At 37.2% G+C, this 17,647-nt stretch overlaps 1 protein-coding gene and 1 long non-coding RNA gene across 11 annotated transcripts in view; one reads left to right on the forward strand and one right to left on the reverse strand.

The window, feature by feature from the left end:
* The window catches only part of RIC8B (RIC8 guanine nucleotide exchange factor B), a 118,380-nt gene that overhangs the window by 46,919 nt on the left and 53,814 nt on the right, over nucleotides 1-17,647 (reverse strand). For 9 of the 10 annotated variants that reach the window (XR_014252276.1, XR_014252277.1, XR_014252278.1 and 6 more), the window contains exons 5-6: nucleotides 2,993-3,221; nucleotides 2,147-2,242 (exon numbers count right to left, since the gene is read on the reverse strand). Coding sequence is in view for 3 of the 10 variants with exons in the window: in XM_082419448.1 (XP_082275574.1) it covers nucleotides 2,147-2,242; nucleotides 2,993-3,221 (325 nt within the window). In the remaining 7 variants the exon portion in view is untranslated. The remainder of the gene's footprint in view (nucleotides 1-2,146; nucleotides 2,243-2,992; nucleotides 3,222-17,647) is intronic. The other variant, XM_082419447.1, reaches the window with a different exon arrangement.
* LOC309640625 lies at nucleotides 3,228-4,258 on the forward strand. Its single transcript, XR_014252316.1, has 2 exons — nucleotides 3,228-3,816; nucleotides 3,848-4,258. It is a non-coding gene; the product is annotated as an uncharacterized lncRNA (long non-coding RNA).

Genomic DNA, 17,647 nt, shown 5'->3' on the forward strand with positions numbered 1-17,647 from the left:
AGCTAAAATATAGAACACAAAGTATTTTCATTTATTATTCTCCACCAAGTCCTCCTAGTCATGATAGAATGTCTTAAAATAATCAAACTTGGAAATGACCTTAATTCATCAATTAACTAACTTATTTTGCTTAAATGATTATTCATGCTTTGATGGTAGCTAGTCTTCCAATAGACTATAAATTCTTCAAAGATAAGAGTCCCTACTTTCTAATTTCTCCTTATCAGCAATATCTATTAATGTGCTCTACACACAGTAAAGTGCTTATTAAATCTTGACCATAAACATATGGGGGAAAATGAACCTAGTTAATTTATTAAGAGAAATTCTATATGGCAATAAATGAACAATGAGGTGAATGGTGGTACCATGTAGTGAATGAGGAAAGAAGGGGAAGACAGAGGGTGGGGAGGGATGGGAAATCAAGAGATTAGTTTGGGATACGTTAAACTTAAGATACCTACTACACATCCAAGGGGAGGAGATGAGTAGGCAGTATGTTATATAAGTCTGGCGCTTAGGGGACAGGTCAAGAGTAGAGATAGAAATTTGCGAGTCATCAGTGAATAGATGACTTTCAAAACCATGACTGTTGAATGAGACCAACAAGAGAGTAGAAATGGAGACAAAGATAATATTGCCTTGGGGAGCTCAAACACTGCAAAGAAGAAGTTCCCTGTTGTGTCCTAGACACCAAGTGAAGAAGGTACTTCAAGTAGGAGAGAATACTTAATTACATCAAAATGTTACGGGGGAATAAAAAAAAGATTTGAGAACTATTAGATTTCGCAATATCGGGTTGATGATGTTTGACAAACACCTTTGTAGTAGAATGAAAAGCATGAAAACCTAATTACAGTGGGTTCGGAAGAGAATCAAAATTAGTAAAAAGAAGAGAGCGGGTGAGCACAGAAAACTGTCCTGAGGAACACTGCATAAAGAAGAGAAGAGAAATGGAGAGGCAGCTTGAGAAGTGGGATTAAGGGAAGGTTTTTCTGCTTTTAAGATGGAAGATGTGTTTGGGTGCAGACAAAAATGATCCAGTACATTAAAAAAAAAAAAAAAGATTAATGTAAGAAGAAAGAGAGGGAGTAAATACAGGAGCAAAGTTCTTGAGGTGAGAGGGAAAGGTATCCAGGATATGAGTGCAGAGGCTGGCCACAGAAGGAAGCAGGGACAATTCATCCCTTGTGATAGAGGGGGGAGACAAAGGACATGGGGGTACAGATAGATGCAGACAGACAGTAGATGCAGAGGCAGAAAGATGACTTCTTACCATGAACTCCAACTACTACCATCTTACTCCGAACCTTCATCATCAGCTCTCTTTTGGGCTGGTCTCCTCACATCTACTCACACTCCTTTAGTCTATCTTATATATAGTAGCCAGAATATCTTTAAATATAAATGAGGTCACATCACGTCCCTTCTCAGAACAGTCCAATGCTCTCCCTTCTCACTTAGAAGAAAATCAAAAGTCCTATACAACCTTACGTTATTTGGTTCTTGCTTACCTCTTTTACTTCATCTACCACTCTCCCCCTCGCACAACGTTCTCTAGCCTTCTTGCTTTTCCTTAAGCATACCAAAGCATCCTCTCATCCAGGGACTTTGAAGTCGTTCTGTCTGGTACATTCCTCTTCTAGAATATTCACAGAACTATTCTCAGAGAATATCCTCTTCCAGATATTCTCAAAGATCCTTTCCTTACTTATCCAAGTTTCTGCTCAAATGTCATTTCCTCAGAGAGGCTCTTCCTTATTCCCTTAAGTTTTCCCTTCCCCTGTATCTTTCTTCTGAACACTTACCACCACTTGCCATTGTATCATACATTTATTTGTTTACTTTTTGTCCCCCTACAATAAGGGAAACTCCACAAAGCAAAGACTTCATGTGTATTTCAATGCTTAGAATACAGCACACAGATCTCAATAAACATTTGTTGAGTAAATGAATGAATGAGTCAAAAAAATAGACAGGGTCACTTATTTGTGGATTAGGAAGATTTCAAAGATTTAACACTAACTTTTTTGAGTTTCTGATATTCTGAAAGAAAACGACTGTGAAAGAATTCGACTCATTAATTTTATGTTAAAAAACACATATAAGATTAACTTTGAGATGTTAATATGCATTAAACAGTTACCTGATCTTTGAGAAATTTTCTGATGTTTCGATGGGCTCGGGAACATTCTGTTAATAAGCTGAGAACTGGAGTTAGACCCTCTCTATAGCTGCTTCCCTACAAAGAAAACCATACATGCTGCATTAGTTTAGTTTCTAACAGTTTACTTTTCTTCATATAACTGAGTATATTAATACTCTTTTTTTGAGAGGGAGACACTTTATATTACCAAAGCTGTACAAACTATTTTAAAAATTATTTTCCTAAAAATATTTCCATTTCATTAGTTATCTTCATGTTTACTAATGCCCATTTTTATCCTTCCTGGATTTTTCTACATTTTGTAGGGCCCTCACTGGCTCAGCAAATGGGCTTAAACAAGGCGAAGGTTTTGATGACCAACCCATCCTAGCTTGCTGCCTTTTAATATAGATACTCGACAAAGCAAGTGACAGAAAAGAGAAAATAAGCAGCTTACAACAAATGGAAAGTTGACAATTTTCTTTTAAAGATGTCTTTTAGGTGTTATGGAAAGTAGTTATCATCAAGTTTTGGGGGGAGATAATTTTTACTTCTAGAACTTACAAAATACCTACATAGAAAAGTAATTATTTTTTCCTTTGTTTTCAGGCACTAGTCACAATTTTGGTGTCGCATCAACACAATTTTCAGCTTTAAACAAATAAATTCACTTGGTATCAGCAATTTATCATTTACTACAGTAAAATGCTTTCCGGAGTATAAATAATTATTCAAGATGTCAGCTATAAAAAAAAAGCTTAGATTCAAAAATCACATCCTGTGATGTCTGTAATGTGTGTACAATTACATTCTTTAGAAGCATCTTCTCAATTTTATCAGTCTTACCTTGTCTATTCTCTTCTCCATAAAACTGAGTAAAACATGAATGGCCTCCATATCCATACCATTGTATACCATGGTATTATTTTTCAAAACTGTTTCTTTCTCAGCTGTTTTATCACTGGGCAGTTCATCTAGTGTCGTTGCTTCTGGGGCTGTTTCTTCATGGGTTAATGGACAAATGAGAACATCCAAACAAGAGACCGGAACATTGCTTAAAAGGTTGACTGCATTGCTGAAAAGCAATTTAAAAAGACAATATTTTAACTTGACTGACTAGTCCTTTAAAACACAAACATAATAAGTTCAGAAGTGACTTTTAGGAGTCAATTAAAATTCTTCTTTTTCAAAATGAGCCTTTAATATTATTTGGCATTTACTGAGTAACAGAAAATAAAGAGAACTGTTTCAAATACACACATGACAAATTAGAAAGAACAGATGTTAAATGGACACACACAATCATATGATGTCATGTCACTTTCTGAAATGCTAAAATAGGAATTAGTGAGCTTTAACACTAGCTCTTTAATTTTATTATGATACAATACTAGCTTTGCAGTTTTTCCTTGGGATTTTAAATCCTTTTGTGGATCCACTGGTGTCTTATTATTCCTTAGATTACAACATAAAGCATTTGAGAAACACTGTATATAAGCAGCTTATCACAGAGGAAACAACATTAAAAACCAAATACTGTAGGATTAAATTTTGTACTTTCTAGATATAGAAATACAATTTTTAGATCATCCCTTATTTCATAAGACATTTGCAGAAAATGGTAAATGGTGTTTTTCTCCTTCTCTTGTCCCCAGATTTCTTTAAAAGAGGCCAACAAAAAAAAAAAAAAAAAAAAAAGAGGCCAACATAGCTACTTCGAATCTCTATCCCCCTAGGCCTTTCTTTCTATGTATTAATGAGATAACGAGCCTGGGATGCGCACCAGTAGGGGGAACCCAAACCTTGTATTTTTTGGTATTCCCTAAAAATCTTGTTCCGTTGCTCAGTGTATAAGAGATTAAAATTAAAATTGTTAGTGTTTAATTGACACTAACAATTTAAAAATTGGACATGCTCTCAGTTCATATATTTTCCTTCATGCATTATTTCATATTTTTTCTTTTAAAAGGAGAGGTGGTGTTCTGTGCTAACTGGATCTTAAAAGCCTGTGCCTCAGAACTTCCTGATAAACAACAATGGAGAGACAGGCATTACATTTCCTAGTGACAGAGAAGCAGATCTAAAAATAACTGCATCCTGACTAAAAATAAACTCTTGCAAATACAATTTAAAAGTCTAACCACTTGGAAACCAAATTCAGGGCTTAATCTAACTGATGCTGTCTTAATTTAGCCCATAGTAGTTCCTTTTAATTTAGATTATAGTGACACCTTCAAATATAAAACAAAATAAACAACAACAAAACAGAAATAAAATACAAAATATTTTCTCTCCTTTACCCTGAAGTGTGGCTGCATTTCCCCAAGAATGAATATTTCTTTTCTTTCTTTTTATATTACGGGAAAAAAATTCATAAGAACTCAAAGTTGAAAAAGTAGACAATGGAGAACAATAACTGGTAATGTAAAGGGCACCAAAAAATCAGAACCAAGAACAAAAATAATTTAACAAGTCCTATAAGTGAATGGTTCCTGGTAAAATACAAGTTATTTGGTTGTCCCCACTAAGAATCTACTGCTGCTGCTGCTTGCTATTTCTACTACTACTATTCAACAAAGTCTCTAATTTTGATTATTTGTAAATAATCGCAATTGGCTGAAATACGATGCTTTTCCCTCAAACTTTCCTTTTAAAAGTTTTGCAAACATCTGTAGTTCCTTATCTATAGATAAAAATATTGCACTTCTGACTTAAGCATTTGGAAACGGTTATTAAATATCATAGATTCACTGGGATTAAAAGAAAAAATAATAGAACTCTACGTTAGAATTACTTTCTAAAACTGTAAAAGCCACTTTGAAATGTTAGTTTTTTTTCAACACATAGAGCAATAGGCTGGAGTCCACCAGTAGTATGATTCTCTGAATCTACCATAGAGACCACACTGAAAAGTTTAAGGCAATGCATTTCATTACAATGGAATGCTTCCCTTTAAATTCATTTAAAATAAGCAGTTTCCAGGAATTTCGTAAATTTAAGAAACCAAATGTAGAGTTTGATTCAACAAATATTTGGAGGTTTTAGGCTTTTCAAGAAAAGTTCCCATTTTCTCGTTTCTTATTAAACAACTGGGTTCCCAAACAACTACAAAATTAATTTTCTGGCTCACTGTGTTTGAGCTATTCTTTTTAAGTAAGGAAAGCCAGCTTTTTGAGCTGTCACTTCTCTGACAGTTTTATTTGTGGTAGAAGAGTGTATGAAATTCTCCAGCTACCAGGAAGTCAGTGACTATGCACAGATCCGCACAATGGTGTTTGCATTCCTACTCCAGGGGGTAGAAATACTGTGTATATTACTCTCCCCTTTTCAGCTTCCTAGAGATCATTAATCACTGGGACATGACATCCTCCCACTCATACTCCCAGCCCCCTCCTGATATGCAGATTCAAAAGCAGGGCCTATTTAGAGCTCCTTAATGCTCTGATTAAAGCCTTGATAGTTGTGGGAGAAGGAAGGCAACCTAAAATCCAGGCCTGTATCAATTGAGGGGCTAAACATAATTTAATACCAGATGACACTAAGGAGCATGATAACAGTACAAGCAGACCTACAGCTGTTGGCAAACTTTCCTGGTCAAATGTATCTTCTTTACATTTGGGGCTCACATATCGTTTTTCATGGCTGGAAAATCTACTTAAATGAACCTCAAGATCTCCAAAAGATTTTCACATGTAAATACCGAAGTTTACTTTAGTCTAACTCAGTTCAGTAATTATTTATTAATTACTTATGCCAGGCATTTTTTAGGCAGGTATTACGAAGAAAGCAGAAATAAATCCCTGCCCTTCTGGAGCTTATTTTCTAGCATGTAGAGAACAGTCAATTAAATGTAAGCAAACAAAAAAAGTTAATTGAATAGAAGGTGATAAATGGTCTGAGGGTAAAATTCAGGAGGGTAAAACAGGACATGAGAGTTTTAATTCTGAATAGGGTAGTCTGAACAGACCTCACTGAGATGGTGTCATTTAAGCAAAGACTTAAAGGAAGTTAGGGAGTGAGCCCTGTGACTACATGCGGAAAGGGCATTCCAGGAGGAAGGGCAGGAGCAAAGGCCCCAGGGCAGGAGCAGTGGCATGTATGAAGAACTGCAATGAAGTTGGTGTGGCTGAAGCACCACACACAGGGAGAGGAGTGGGACAGGAGCTCAGCTGGGTAACAGGGGGGCCAGATTGGTTTTACAGGCTATTATTACTTTAGTTTTTATCCTGAATGCAATGGGGAACCACTACAGGGTTTGGCATAGTAATATACCCTATCCTTATGTTAAAAGGATCACTCTGGCTACTGTGTTGAGAACAACTAGTAGGACGTCAAAGGTGAGGAAGACCAACCAGTTAGGGTGTTATTATAATAACTCAGGTGAATGAACATGGTGGTAACAGTGCAGTGGTCAGATCTGGATACATTTTGAAGATTTCCTGATAGGCTAGTTGTGGGGTGTGAGAATACAAGGTTCTAGCCTTAGCAAGTGGAAAGCGAGAGTTGCCATAAATTGAAATGGGAAACACTGCAGGAGAAGCAACATTTTAGGGGAAGAGTAAGAGTTTAATCTTGGATATGTTAAGTTTGGAATGTCTGTTATACTTCCAAATGGAGATGTTAACAGGAAGTTAACTGTAAGAGTCGGGAGATCAGGGAGGGAGATCTGGACTAGTGATATAAACTGAGGAGTCATTAGCATGTAGATGGTATTTAAAGACCAAGACTGGATTAGATCAGTAAACGAGTGAGTGTGGATTGAGAGACTATGAGAGATAGGCCTGGGGCACTCTACCACCCAGAGGCTGAGTGGGAGAGGAAGAAATTACAACTAGTGAGGTAGGAGGGAAACCAAGATAGGATGGTATCCTGGAAGAAAGTATATCAGTAAGAATGGAGTGATCACCTGTGGTCAAATGATGTGGACAGATCAAGTAAGATGACAACTGAGAAATGTCCACTGGATTTAGCAACACAGAAGTGACCTTAATAATAGCCATTCTGGTGGAGTAGTGGGACTAAAACCTGAGTAGACTAGATTCAAGAGAGAATAGTAGAGGAATCAGATAGATCCTAGAGGAGGTTTATTGCAAAGCGCAAGAGAAGACTGGAGCAGCAAATCCAGGTGGCAAAGTGTTAACCCACAGGGACCTGGTCATTGTTCTCTAAGTGTGCTGTAGACATAGTCTCATTTCTGTATTTGTCCATGTTTTCTCCTGTTTAGAATGGTCTCATTCTTTAAGATTAGCTCAAGTCTCACTTTATTCTCAACAAATATTTACTATGCCTTGTACTAGATGCTAAGTATACAAAAATAAATAAAATATGCTCCTTTTCCTAAGAGAAGACAGCATAACATAATTTGTAGAGCAATGGGTTGAATTCTAAGTTGCCTCCTAGAAAAGTGTGCCTTGGGCAAATTACATGACCTATTCTAGGCCTTGGTGTCCTTAATTCTAAAGTAAAGGGAAATAAATTTATCCCATCAGGTTGATGTGAGGATTAAATGAAAAAAGGCATGCAAAGCACTCTGCCTGGTACATAGTAAATGGCAGCTATTAAGGAGCTTTTGAACAGGAGACATACTATACTATAGGAGGGAACAGCAAATATCTGGAAGAATGAGAGAATATGGTATCTGTGGGGAAATGAAAACAGGTTCCTAAGTCTAAAGCAAAGGACAAGGCCTCTAAAGGACAGGGCCTTAGTAGGCATTAAGACAAAAAAAGTGTATGTGTGAGTAGAGTGGGGAAGGGGGATTATAAAGGGGATTGCCATGATGAGATACATGTTACGGCCAAATGGGTTACTGATGACCTTAAACCAGAGTTGTGCTGGCAAAGGAGTAGGTGCAGAAGCCAGAAAAACAAATTTCCCAGATGCCTTTGCAGATCATTAATAAATGCATAGTGACAAAAGAACTTTGCTCTTAATCATAAAGACAGAGGGGAGCCACAAGAGGATTCTAAGCAGAGTTACTTTTTGAAAAACCACTCTGCATGCAGTGGAAAGGATGGACCAATCTGTCAGGTTAGGTAAAATTTTCCCACAGGACAGAGCAGCTTGAGTTTAGAACTGGAGAAAGAAGGTGGTCTGACAGATCTGGGGTTAGGTGCTTGAACACTGGCAGGACAGGACAATTAGGGAGTAGAGAGAGGTGAACCAAATGATGAACCAATGCTTTAGAATAGAGAGGGAAGAAAGGAAACCTTCAGGAGGCTTATAGGTAGGAGAAAAAGGAATCACCAGGGGATCAGAGGTCTGGATGAGGATGGAGAACAGGTACAGTATGAGTGAGGAAGACTTCCCTCATCATGCTAGACCATAGTGAGCATGTTATCTGAATTCTATTAGCAATTATTATTTGGATAATTAATTTACTGGGAAACTACTCAAAAACTATCTTGTGACATCTCTTCTATTTTTATCTTGACTGTTATTTAACTTTTCAGAATATTCATGTCTTGTTTCCCCATTTATACTCTATGTTCCTCCAGACTATGCACTATGGTGTGGAATCCTTCAAGAACCTAGCATGGTACTCAGCTATAGTTCAGATAATATCTGTTCACCTAGATAATTGTTATTCACAGTGAGAATTAGGTTAAAGAGCTAAGAGCTTTAATAACAAAAAAAAGAAAAAAACCCTCTCCCCATTCTCTCCAAACTCTCCTTTTTCTGTATACCTATATAAGCTTGTTTATGTTTAACACAACACTCATCAAAACAAGTGCATTTATTCACTTAGCAGCCTCTTTTACCCCCTAGTTGGAGAGCCCTGGAGAAAAAAGATTATACTGTATTCATCTTTGTTGCCTCTAGAGCTCAACGTAGTGCCTGACACATAGTAAGTGCTCAGTTAATAAATATAAACCAAAATGAAATGGTCCAATTTTCAAACATTTATTAGAAGTCTGCCATGTGTAAGACATGCTTACTTTTTTTACATTTTACATTTTGCAATATGTGTATCAAATCAACACACTGTACACCTTAAATGTTTTATACAGCAGGTTCTTAGTAGTTATCCATTTTATACATTATTAGTGTATATATGTTAATCCCAATCTCCCAATTCATCACACCACCACCACCCCACCCCCGCCACTTTCCCCCCTTGGTATCCATACATTTGTTCTCTACATCTGTGTCTCTATTTCTGCCCTGCAAACCAGTTCATCTGTACCATTTTTCTAGGTTCCACATATATGTGTTAATATACGATACTTGTTTTTCTCTTTCTGACTTACTTCACTCTGTATGACAGTCTCTAGGTCCATCCACGTCTCTACAAATGACCCAATTTCGTTCCTTTTTATGGCTGAGTAATATTCCATTGTATATGTGTACCACACTTCTTTATCCACTTGTCTGTCGATGGGCATTTAGGTTGCTTCCATGACCTGGCTATTGTAAATAGCGCTGCAAAGAACATTGGGGTGCATGTGTCTTTTTGAATTATGGCTTTCTCAGGGTATATGCCCAGTAGTGGGATTGCTGGGTCATATGGTAATTCTATTTTCAGTTTTTTAAGAAACCTCCATACTGTGCTCCATAGTGGCTGTATCAATTTATATTCCCCCAACAGTGCAAGAGGGTTCCCTTTCCTCCACACCCTCTCCAGCATTTGTTGTTTGTAGATTGTCTGATGATGCCCATTCTAACTGGTGTGAGGTGATACCTCATTGTAGTTTTGATTTGCATTTCTCTAATAATTAGTGATGTTGAGCAGCTTTTCATATGCTTCTTGGCCATCTGTATGTCTTCTTTGGAGGAATGTCTGTTTAGGTCTTCTGCCCATTTTTGGATTGGGTTGTTTGTTTTTTTGATATTGAGCTGCATGAGCTGTTTATATATTTTGGAGATTAATCCTTTGTCCATTGATTCGTCTGCAAATATTTCCTCCCATTCTGAGGGTTGTCTTTTCATCTTGTTTATGGTTTCCTTTGCTTTGCAAAAGCTTTTAAGTTTCATTAGGTCCCATTTATTTACTTTGGTTTTATTTCCATTACTCTAGGAGGTGGATCAAAGAAGATCTTCCTGTGATTTATGTCAAACAGTATTCTTCCTATGTTTTCCTCTAAGAGTTTTACAGTGTCTAGTCTTACATTTAGGTCCCTAATCCATTTTGAGTTTATTTTTGTGTATGGTGTTAGGGAGTGTTCTAATTTCATTCTTTTACATGTAGCGCTCCAGTTTTCCCAGCACTACTTATTGAAGAGACTCTCTTTTCTCCATTGTATATCCCTGCCTCCTTTGTCATAGATTGACTACAGGTGTGTGGGTTTATCTCTGGGCTTTCTATCCTGTTGCATTGATGTATATTTCTGTTTTTGTGCCAGTACCATATTGTCTTGAGTACTGTAGCTTTGTAGTATAGTCTGAAGTCAGGGAGTCTCATTCCTCCAGCTCCGTTTTTCTCCCTCAAGACTGCTTTGGCTATTCAGGGTCTTTTGTGTCTCCATACAAATTTTAGGATTTTTTTTCTAGTCCTGTAAAAAATGCCATTGGTAATTTGATAGGGATTGCACTGAATCTGTGGATTGCTTTGGGTAGTATAGTCATTTTCACAATATTGATTCCTCCAATCCAAGAACATGCTATATCTCTCCATCTGTTTGTATCAGCTTTACTTTCTTTCATCAGTATCTTATAGTTTTCTGCATACAGGTCTTTTGTCTTCTTAGGTAGGTTTATTCCTAGGTATTTTATTCTTTTTGTTGCAATGGTAAATGGAAGTGTTTCCTTAATTTCTCTTTCAGATTTTTCACCATTAGTGTATAGGAATGCAAGAGATTTCTGTGCATTAATATTGTATCCTGAAACTTTACCAAATTCATTGATTAGCTCTAGTAGTTTTCTGGTGGCATCTTTAGGATTCTCTATGTATAGTATCATGTCATCTGCAAACAGTGAAAGTTTTACTTCTTCTTTTCCAATTCGTATTCCTCTTATTTCTTTTTCTTCTCTGATTACCATGGCTGGGACTTCCAAAACTATGTTGAATAACAGTGGTGAGAGTGGTCATCCTTGTCTTTTTCCTGATCTTAGAGGAAATGCTTTCAGGTTTTCACCATTGAGAATGATGTTTGCTGTGGGTTTGTCATATATGGTCTTTATTATGTTGAAGTAGGTTTCCTCTATGTCCACTTTCAGGAGACTTTTTATCATAAATGGGTGTTGCATTTTGTCAAAAGCTTTTTCTGCATCTATTGAGATGATCATATGGTTTTATTCTTCAATTTGTTAATATGGTGTATCACATTGATTGATTTGCGTATATTGAAGAATCCTTGCATCCCTGGGATAAATCCCACTTGACCATGGTGTATGATCCTTTTAATGTGCTGTTGGATTCTGTTTGCTAGTATTTTGTTGAGGATTTCTGCATCTATATTCATCAGTGATATTGGTCTGTAATTTTCTTTTTTTGTAGTATCTTTGTCAGGTTTTGGTATCAGGGTGATGGTGGCCTCACAGAATGAGTTTGGGAGTGTTCCTTCCTCTGCAATTGTTTGGAAGAGTTTGAGAAGGATAGGTGTTAGCTCTTCTCTAAATGTTTGATAGAATTCACCTGTGAAGCCATCAGGTCCTGGACTTTTGTTTGTTGGAAGATTTTTAATCACAGTTTCAATTTCATTACTTGTGATTGGTCTGTTCATATTTCCTATTTCTTTCTGGTTCAGTCTTGGAAGGTTATACCTTTCTAAGAATTTGTCCATTCCTTCCAGGTTGTCCATTTTACTGGCACAGAGTTGCTTGTAGTAGTCTCTTAGGATGCTCTCTCTGTATTTCTGTGGTGTCTGTTGTAACTTCTCCTTTTTCATTTCTAATTCTATTGATTTGAGTCCTCTCCCTCTTTTTCTTGATGAGTCTGGCTAATGGTTTATCAATTTTGTTTATCTTCTCAAAGAACCAGCTTTTACTTCTATTGATCTTTGCTATTGTTTTCTTTGTTTCTATTTATTTCTGCTCTGATCTTTATGATTTCCTTCCTTCTACTAACTCTGGGTTTTGTTTGTTCTTCTTCCTCTAGTTCCTTTACGTGTAAGGTTAGATTGTTTACTGGAGATGTTTCTTGAGGTAGGCTTGTATTGCTATATACTTCCCTCTTAGAACTGCTTTTGCTGCATCCCATAGGTTTTGGATCATCGTGTTTTCGTTGTCATTTGTCTCTAGGTATTTTTTGATTTCCTCTTTGATTTCTTCAGTGGTCTCTTGGTTATTTAGTAGCGCATTGTTTAGCCTCCATGTGTTTGTGTTTTTAACGTCTTTTTCACTGAAATTGATTTCTAATCTCATAGTGTTGTGATCAGAAAAGATGCTTGATATGATTCCAATTTTCTTAAATTTACTGAGGCTTGATTTGTGACCCAAGACGTGATCTATCATGGAGAATGTTCCATGCGCACATGAGAAGAAAGTGTAATCTGCTGTTTTGGGATGGAATGTCCTATAAATACCAATTAAATCTATCTGGTCTATTGTGTCAATTAAATCTTGTGTTTCCTTATTAATTTTCTGTCTGGATGATCGGTCCATTGGTGTAAGTGAGGTGTTAAAGTCCCCCACTATTTTTGTGTTACTGTCGATTTCCTCTTTTATAGCTGTTAGCAGTTGCCTTATGTATTGAGGTGCTCCTATATTGGGAGCATATATACTTATAATTGTTATATCTTCTTCTTGGATTGATCCCTTGATCATTATGTAGTGTCCTTCCTTGTCTCTTGTAACATTCTTTATTTTAAAGTCTATTTTATCTGATATGAGTATTGCGACTCCAGTTTTCTTTTGATTTCCATTTGCATACAATATCTTTTTCCATCCCCTCACTTTCAGTCTGTATGTGTCCCTAGGTCTGAAGTGGGTCTCTTGTAGACAGCATATATATGGGTCTTGTTTTTGTATCCATTCAGCAAGCCTGTGTCTTTTGGTTGGAGCATTTAATCCATTCACGTTTAAGGTAATTATCGATATGTATGTTCCTATTACTATTTTCTTAATTGTTCTGGGTTTATTTTGTGGGTCTTTTTCTTCTCTTGTGTTTCCCGCCTAGAGAAGTTTCTTTAGCATTTGTTGTAAAGCTGGTTTGGTGGTACTGAATTCTCTTAGCTTTTGCTATCAAATCTGATAGAGATCCTTGCCGGGTAGGGTAATCTTGGGTGTAATTTCTTCCCTTTCATGACTTTAAATATGTCATGCCACTCCCTTCTGGCTTGTAGAGTTTCTGCTGAGAAATCAGCTGTTAACCTTATGGGAGTTCCCTTGTATGTTATTTGTCATTTTTCCCTTGTTGCTTTCAATAATTTTTCTTTGTCTTTAATTTTTGTCAATTTGATTACTGTGTTTCTTGGTGTGTTTCTCCTTGGGTTTATCCTGTATGGGACTTGCTGCGCTTCCTGGACTTGGGTGGCTATTTCCTTTCCCATGTTAGGGAAGTTTTCAACTATAACCTCTTCAAATATTTTCTCGGGTCCTTTCTCTCTCTCTTCTCCTTCTGGGACCCCTTTAATGTGAATGTTGGTGCATTTAATGTTGTCCCAGAGGTCCCTTAGGCTGTCTTCATTTCTTTTCATTCTTTTTTCTTTATTCTGTTCCACAGCAGTGAATTCCACCGTTCTGTCTTCCAGGTCTTTTATCTGTTCTTCTGCCTCAGCTATTCTGCTATTGATTCCTTCTAGTGTATTTTTCATTTCAGTTATTGTATTGTTCATCTCTTTTTGTTTGTTCTTTAATTCTTCCAGGTGTTTGTTCTTTAATTCTTCTAGGTCTTTGCTAGACATTTCTTGTATCTTCTCAATCTTTGTCTCCATTCTTTTTCGAAGGTCCTGGATCATCTTCACTATCATTATTCTGAATTCTTTTTCTGGAAGGTTTCCTATCTCCACTTCATTTAGTTGTTTTTCTGGAGTTTTATCTTGTTCCTTCATCTGGTACATAGCCCTCTGCCTTTTCATCTTGTCTATCTTTTTGTGAATGTGGTTTTTGTTCCACAGGCTGTAGGACTGTAGTTCTTCCTGCTTCTGCCCTCTGGTGGATGAGGCTATCCAAGAGGCTTGCGCAGGTTTCCTGATGGGAGGGACTGGTGGTGGGTAGAGCTGGGTGTTGCTCTGGTGGGCAGAGCTCAGTAAAACTTTAATCTGTCTGCTGATGGGTGGGGCTGGGTTCCCTCCCTGTTGGTTGTTTGGCCTGATTCGACCCCACACTGCAGCTTACCCAGCTCTTTGGTGGGGCTAATGGCAGACTCTGGGAGGGCTCACACCAAGGAGTACTTCCCAGAACTTCTGCTGCCAGTGTCCTTGTCCTCATGGTGAGCCACAGCTATCCCCCGCCTCTGCAGGAGACCCTCCAACACTAGCAGGAAGGTCTGGTTCAGTCTCCTATGGGGTCACTGCTCCTTCTCCTGGGTCCCAATGCGCACACTACTTTGTGTGTGCCCTCCAAGAGTGGAGTCTCTGTTTCCCCCGTCCTGTTGAAGTCCTGCAATCAAATCCTGCTAGCCTTCAAAATCTGATTCTCTAGGAATTCCTCCTCCTGTTGCCGGAACCCCAGGCTGGGAAGCCTGACGTGGGGCTCAGAACCTTCACTCCAGTGGGTGGACTTCTGTGGTATAAGTGTTCTCCAATTTGTGAGTCACCCACCCAGCAGTTATGGGATTTGATTTTATTCTGAATGTGCCACTCCTACCGTCTCACTGTGGCTTCTCCTTTGTCTTTGGATGTGGGGTATCTTTTTTGGTGAGTTCCAGTGTCTTCCTGTAGATGACTGTTCAGCATTTAGTTGTGATTCCCATGCTCTCACAAGAGGGAGTGAGCGCACGTCCTTCTACTTCGCCATCTTGAACCAATCTCCAGGGAGGTAAGTACTTTTTAAATACACACTGGTTCTTTTGGGTAAAAAAAAAAAAAAAAAAGCTTTGTAGATGCCAATGTGTTGAGTGAAAGAAATTAGGCTGAAAAGCTGAAAGAAATTAAATCAGATCTGGTCCTCCCCTCTCCTTTCTTCTCTAGTGTATAGGCCATCCCCATCTTTCCCCTTCTCTCCAAATAAAACAAAATCACAACCACATCCACATGCAACTTTTTTTTGGCTAAGTGTTTATGCATAAGCTTACTGATTATGGACAAGAGGGCTCAAAATACTCTCAGGCAGATATTAGAGTTGGACAGAATTAGGATGTCCTTTAATGGAGCCAAAAAGTTGGATCATACCAACAATTAACTTATTACCATAAGTATAGACAAAAGGAAATGAAATAGAACAAATAGATTTTAGAAACTATATAAGATGCTGATTAGTGGAAAGGAAGTCAACATCAAGGTCAGCTATCTTTGTGAACTAACTCATTTTATCTCTAGGTCCATGTCCTCCTGATTTCTCTAGGGGAAAAAAAAAAGGCACTGTCTTACACAGACAACATATCAGAAAAACTGCTGCTAAGCCATTTTTTGATTCACTCATCTCCTAGAGCACCTTAACAGGCTCCTGACATGCTTACCAAGCATCTGGCTTGAGAAAATCTTAGAGAAACAGAAAATAGATTTCACTACACAATCGCAATATATACAAAGAAATAGCTTTCTAAACAAAACATCAAAATTCAATAAACTTCCACAATGTTCATTGCAGCTCTATTTACAGTAGCCAGGACATGGAAGCAACCTAAGTGTCCATCAACAGATAAAGAAGATGTGGCACACATATACAATGGAATATTACTCAGCCATAAAAAGAAATGAAATTGAGTTATTTGTAGTGAGGTGGATGGAACCTAGAGTCTGTCATACAGAGTGAAGTAAGTCAGAAAGAGAAAAATAAATACTGTATGCTAACACATATATATGGAATCTAAAACAACATAAAAAAATGGTTCTGAAGAACCCAGGGTCAGGACAGGAATAAAGACGCAGACGTAGAGAATAGACTTGAGGACATAGGGAGGGGGAAGGGTAAGCTGGGACGAAGTGAGAGAGTGGCATGGACTTATATATACTACCAAATGTAATAGATAGCAAGTGGGAAGCAGGTGCATAGCACAGGGAGATCAGCTCAGTGCTTTGTGACCACCTAGAGGGGTGGGATAGGGAGGGTGGGAGGGAGATGCAAGAGGGAAGAGATATGGGGATATATGTATATATATAGCTGATTCACTTTGTTATAAAGCAGAAACTAACATACCATTGTAAAGCAATTATACTCTAATATAGATGTTAAAAAAATTCAATAAACTTTAAAAAAGAGCTTTAGAACTAAACATTGGATCTAAAAGCTAATATGCTCATTATAATAATAGTAACAGAAATAGCAGTGGCTGCAGTGTTGTGGCAGTGGCAGTAGCAGCTCCTCCCCCATTTTCTGAGAGCTTACTCAGTGCCAGGGACGGATGGCTTTACTAATGTCTCATTTAGTCATTATTACAACCCTTTGAGTTTGATGACAATGCATAACCACACACCACACTATCTAGGTTTACCTCTTTCATTACATTTTTCCTTAAAAAAAAAAAAAGCAAAAAACAAACAGAAATTAACTTTAAAAAATGGAATGAGATGTTACCTTGAAACATTCTGATTATTTTTTAAATGATGCCTTACACACACACACACACACACACACACACACACACACACACTCTTTGCAGGGTCACTACAAATGGGCAGAATTTAGTACACATTACAATTCTAGTAAGGTTCTTAAAACAGCCCTTTGAGGTTGGTATAGTTTTTTTTTCTGCATTTAAATGGATTAGCTTAGAGTCATTACTGCTCAAATGATACTAATCACTTTAATTCTGATTAAAGGGACATGCAGGGCCAGTCCAGATAAACTGTCAGGTCAGCAGCAACCTCAATCTCCCAGGAAAGCCTTTTAGCAATACATATAAATCTTGTCTATGGCTCTAGGGGTATTCCTTCTTATTTACAGTGCAGCTAACAGGTATTTTATCAGAGAAACTTAAAGAAGTAAATTTAAAGAAAAATATCTTTTAAATTTATTTAAGAAAAATAAATATTTAAAGCAAATATCATCAGAAAGTAAAATAAAGAAATCTGTACTTTAAAAAAATCTAAGTGTTAAAACCTCTATACAGTTTTGCTCTCTTTTGACGAATACTGGGTACTGTTTTAAAATATTAAATTCACTCTTCAGAGAAAGCCTTAGCAATGTTTTTGTGACTACTGTAACAATTCCCATCAAAACACTTTCTTCTCACATCCTTGTATGAATGCCATTTAACTTGTGATATGTAATTCCCTAAATAAATAAATACATACATACATACATACATACATACATACATACATACATTTATACCTGGGCTTATAAACCCATTTTCTTGTAGTTTTAAGTTTTAAAAGCTAGATTTCTAGTGTCTCTTGATTATGAAAAATTAGTCAGACAAAAATGCTTAATAAAATCTTTTTAGAGGATATGATTTACTGCAGTTAATCTGATTATTTTTAAAGACACAGCTTCAAGAAAATTAAAGGAAATTTTCAT

This window comes from Balaenoptera physalus (genome assembly GCF_965194825.1).
Source record: "Balaenoptera physalus genome assembly, chromosome: 13".
In the NCBI taxonomy this organism is placed as follows: domain Eukaryota; kingdom Metazoa; phylum Chordata; class Mammalia; order Artiodactyla; family Balaenopteridae; genus Balaenoptera; species Balaenoptera physalus.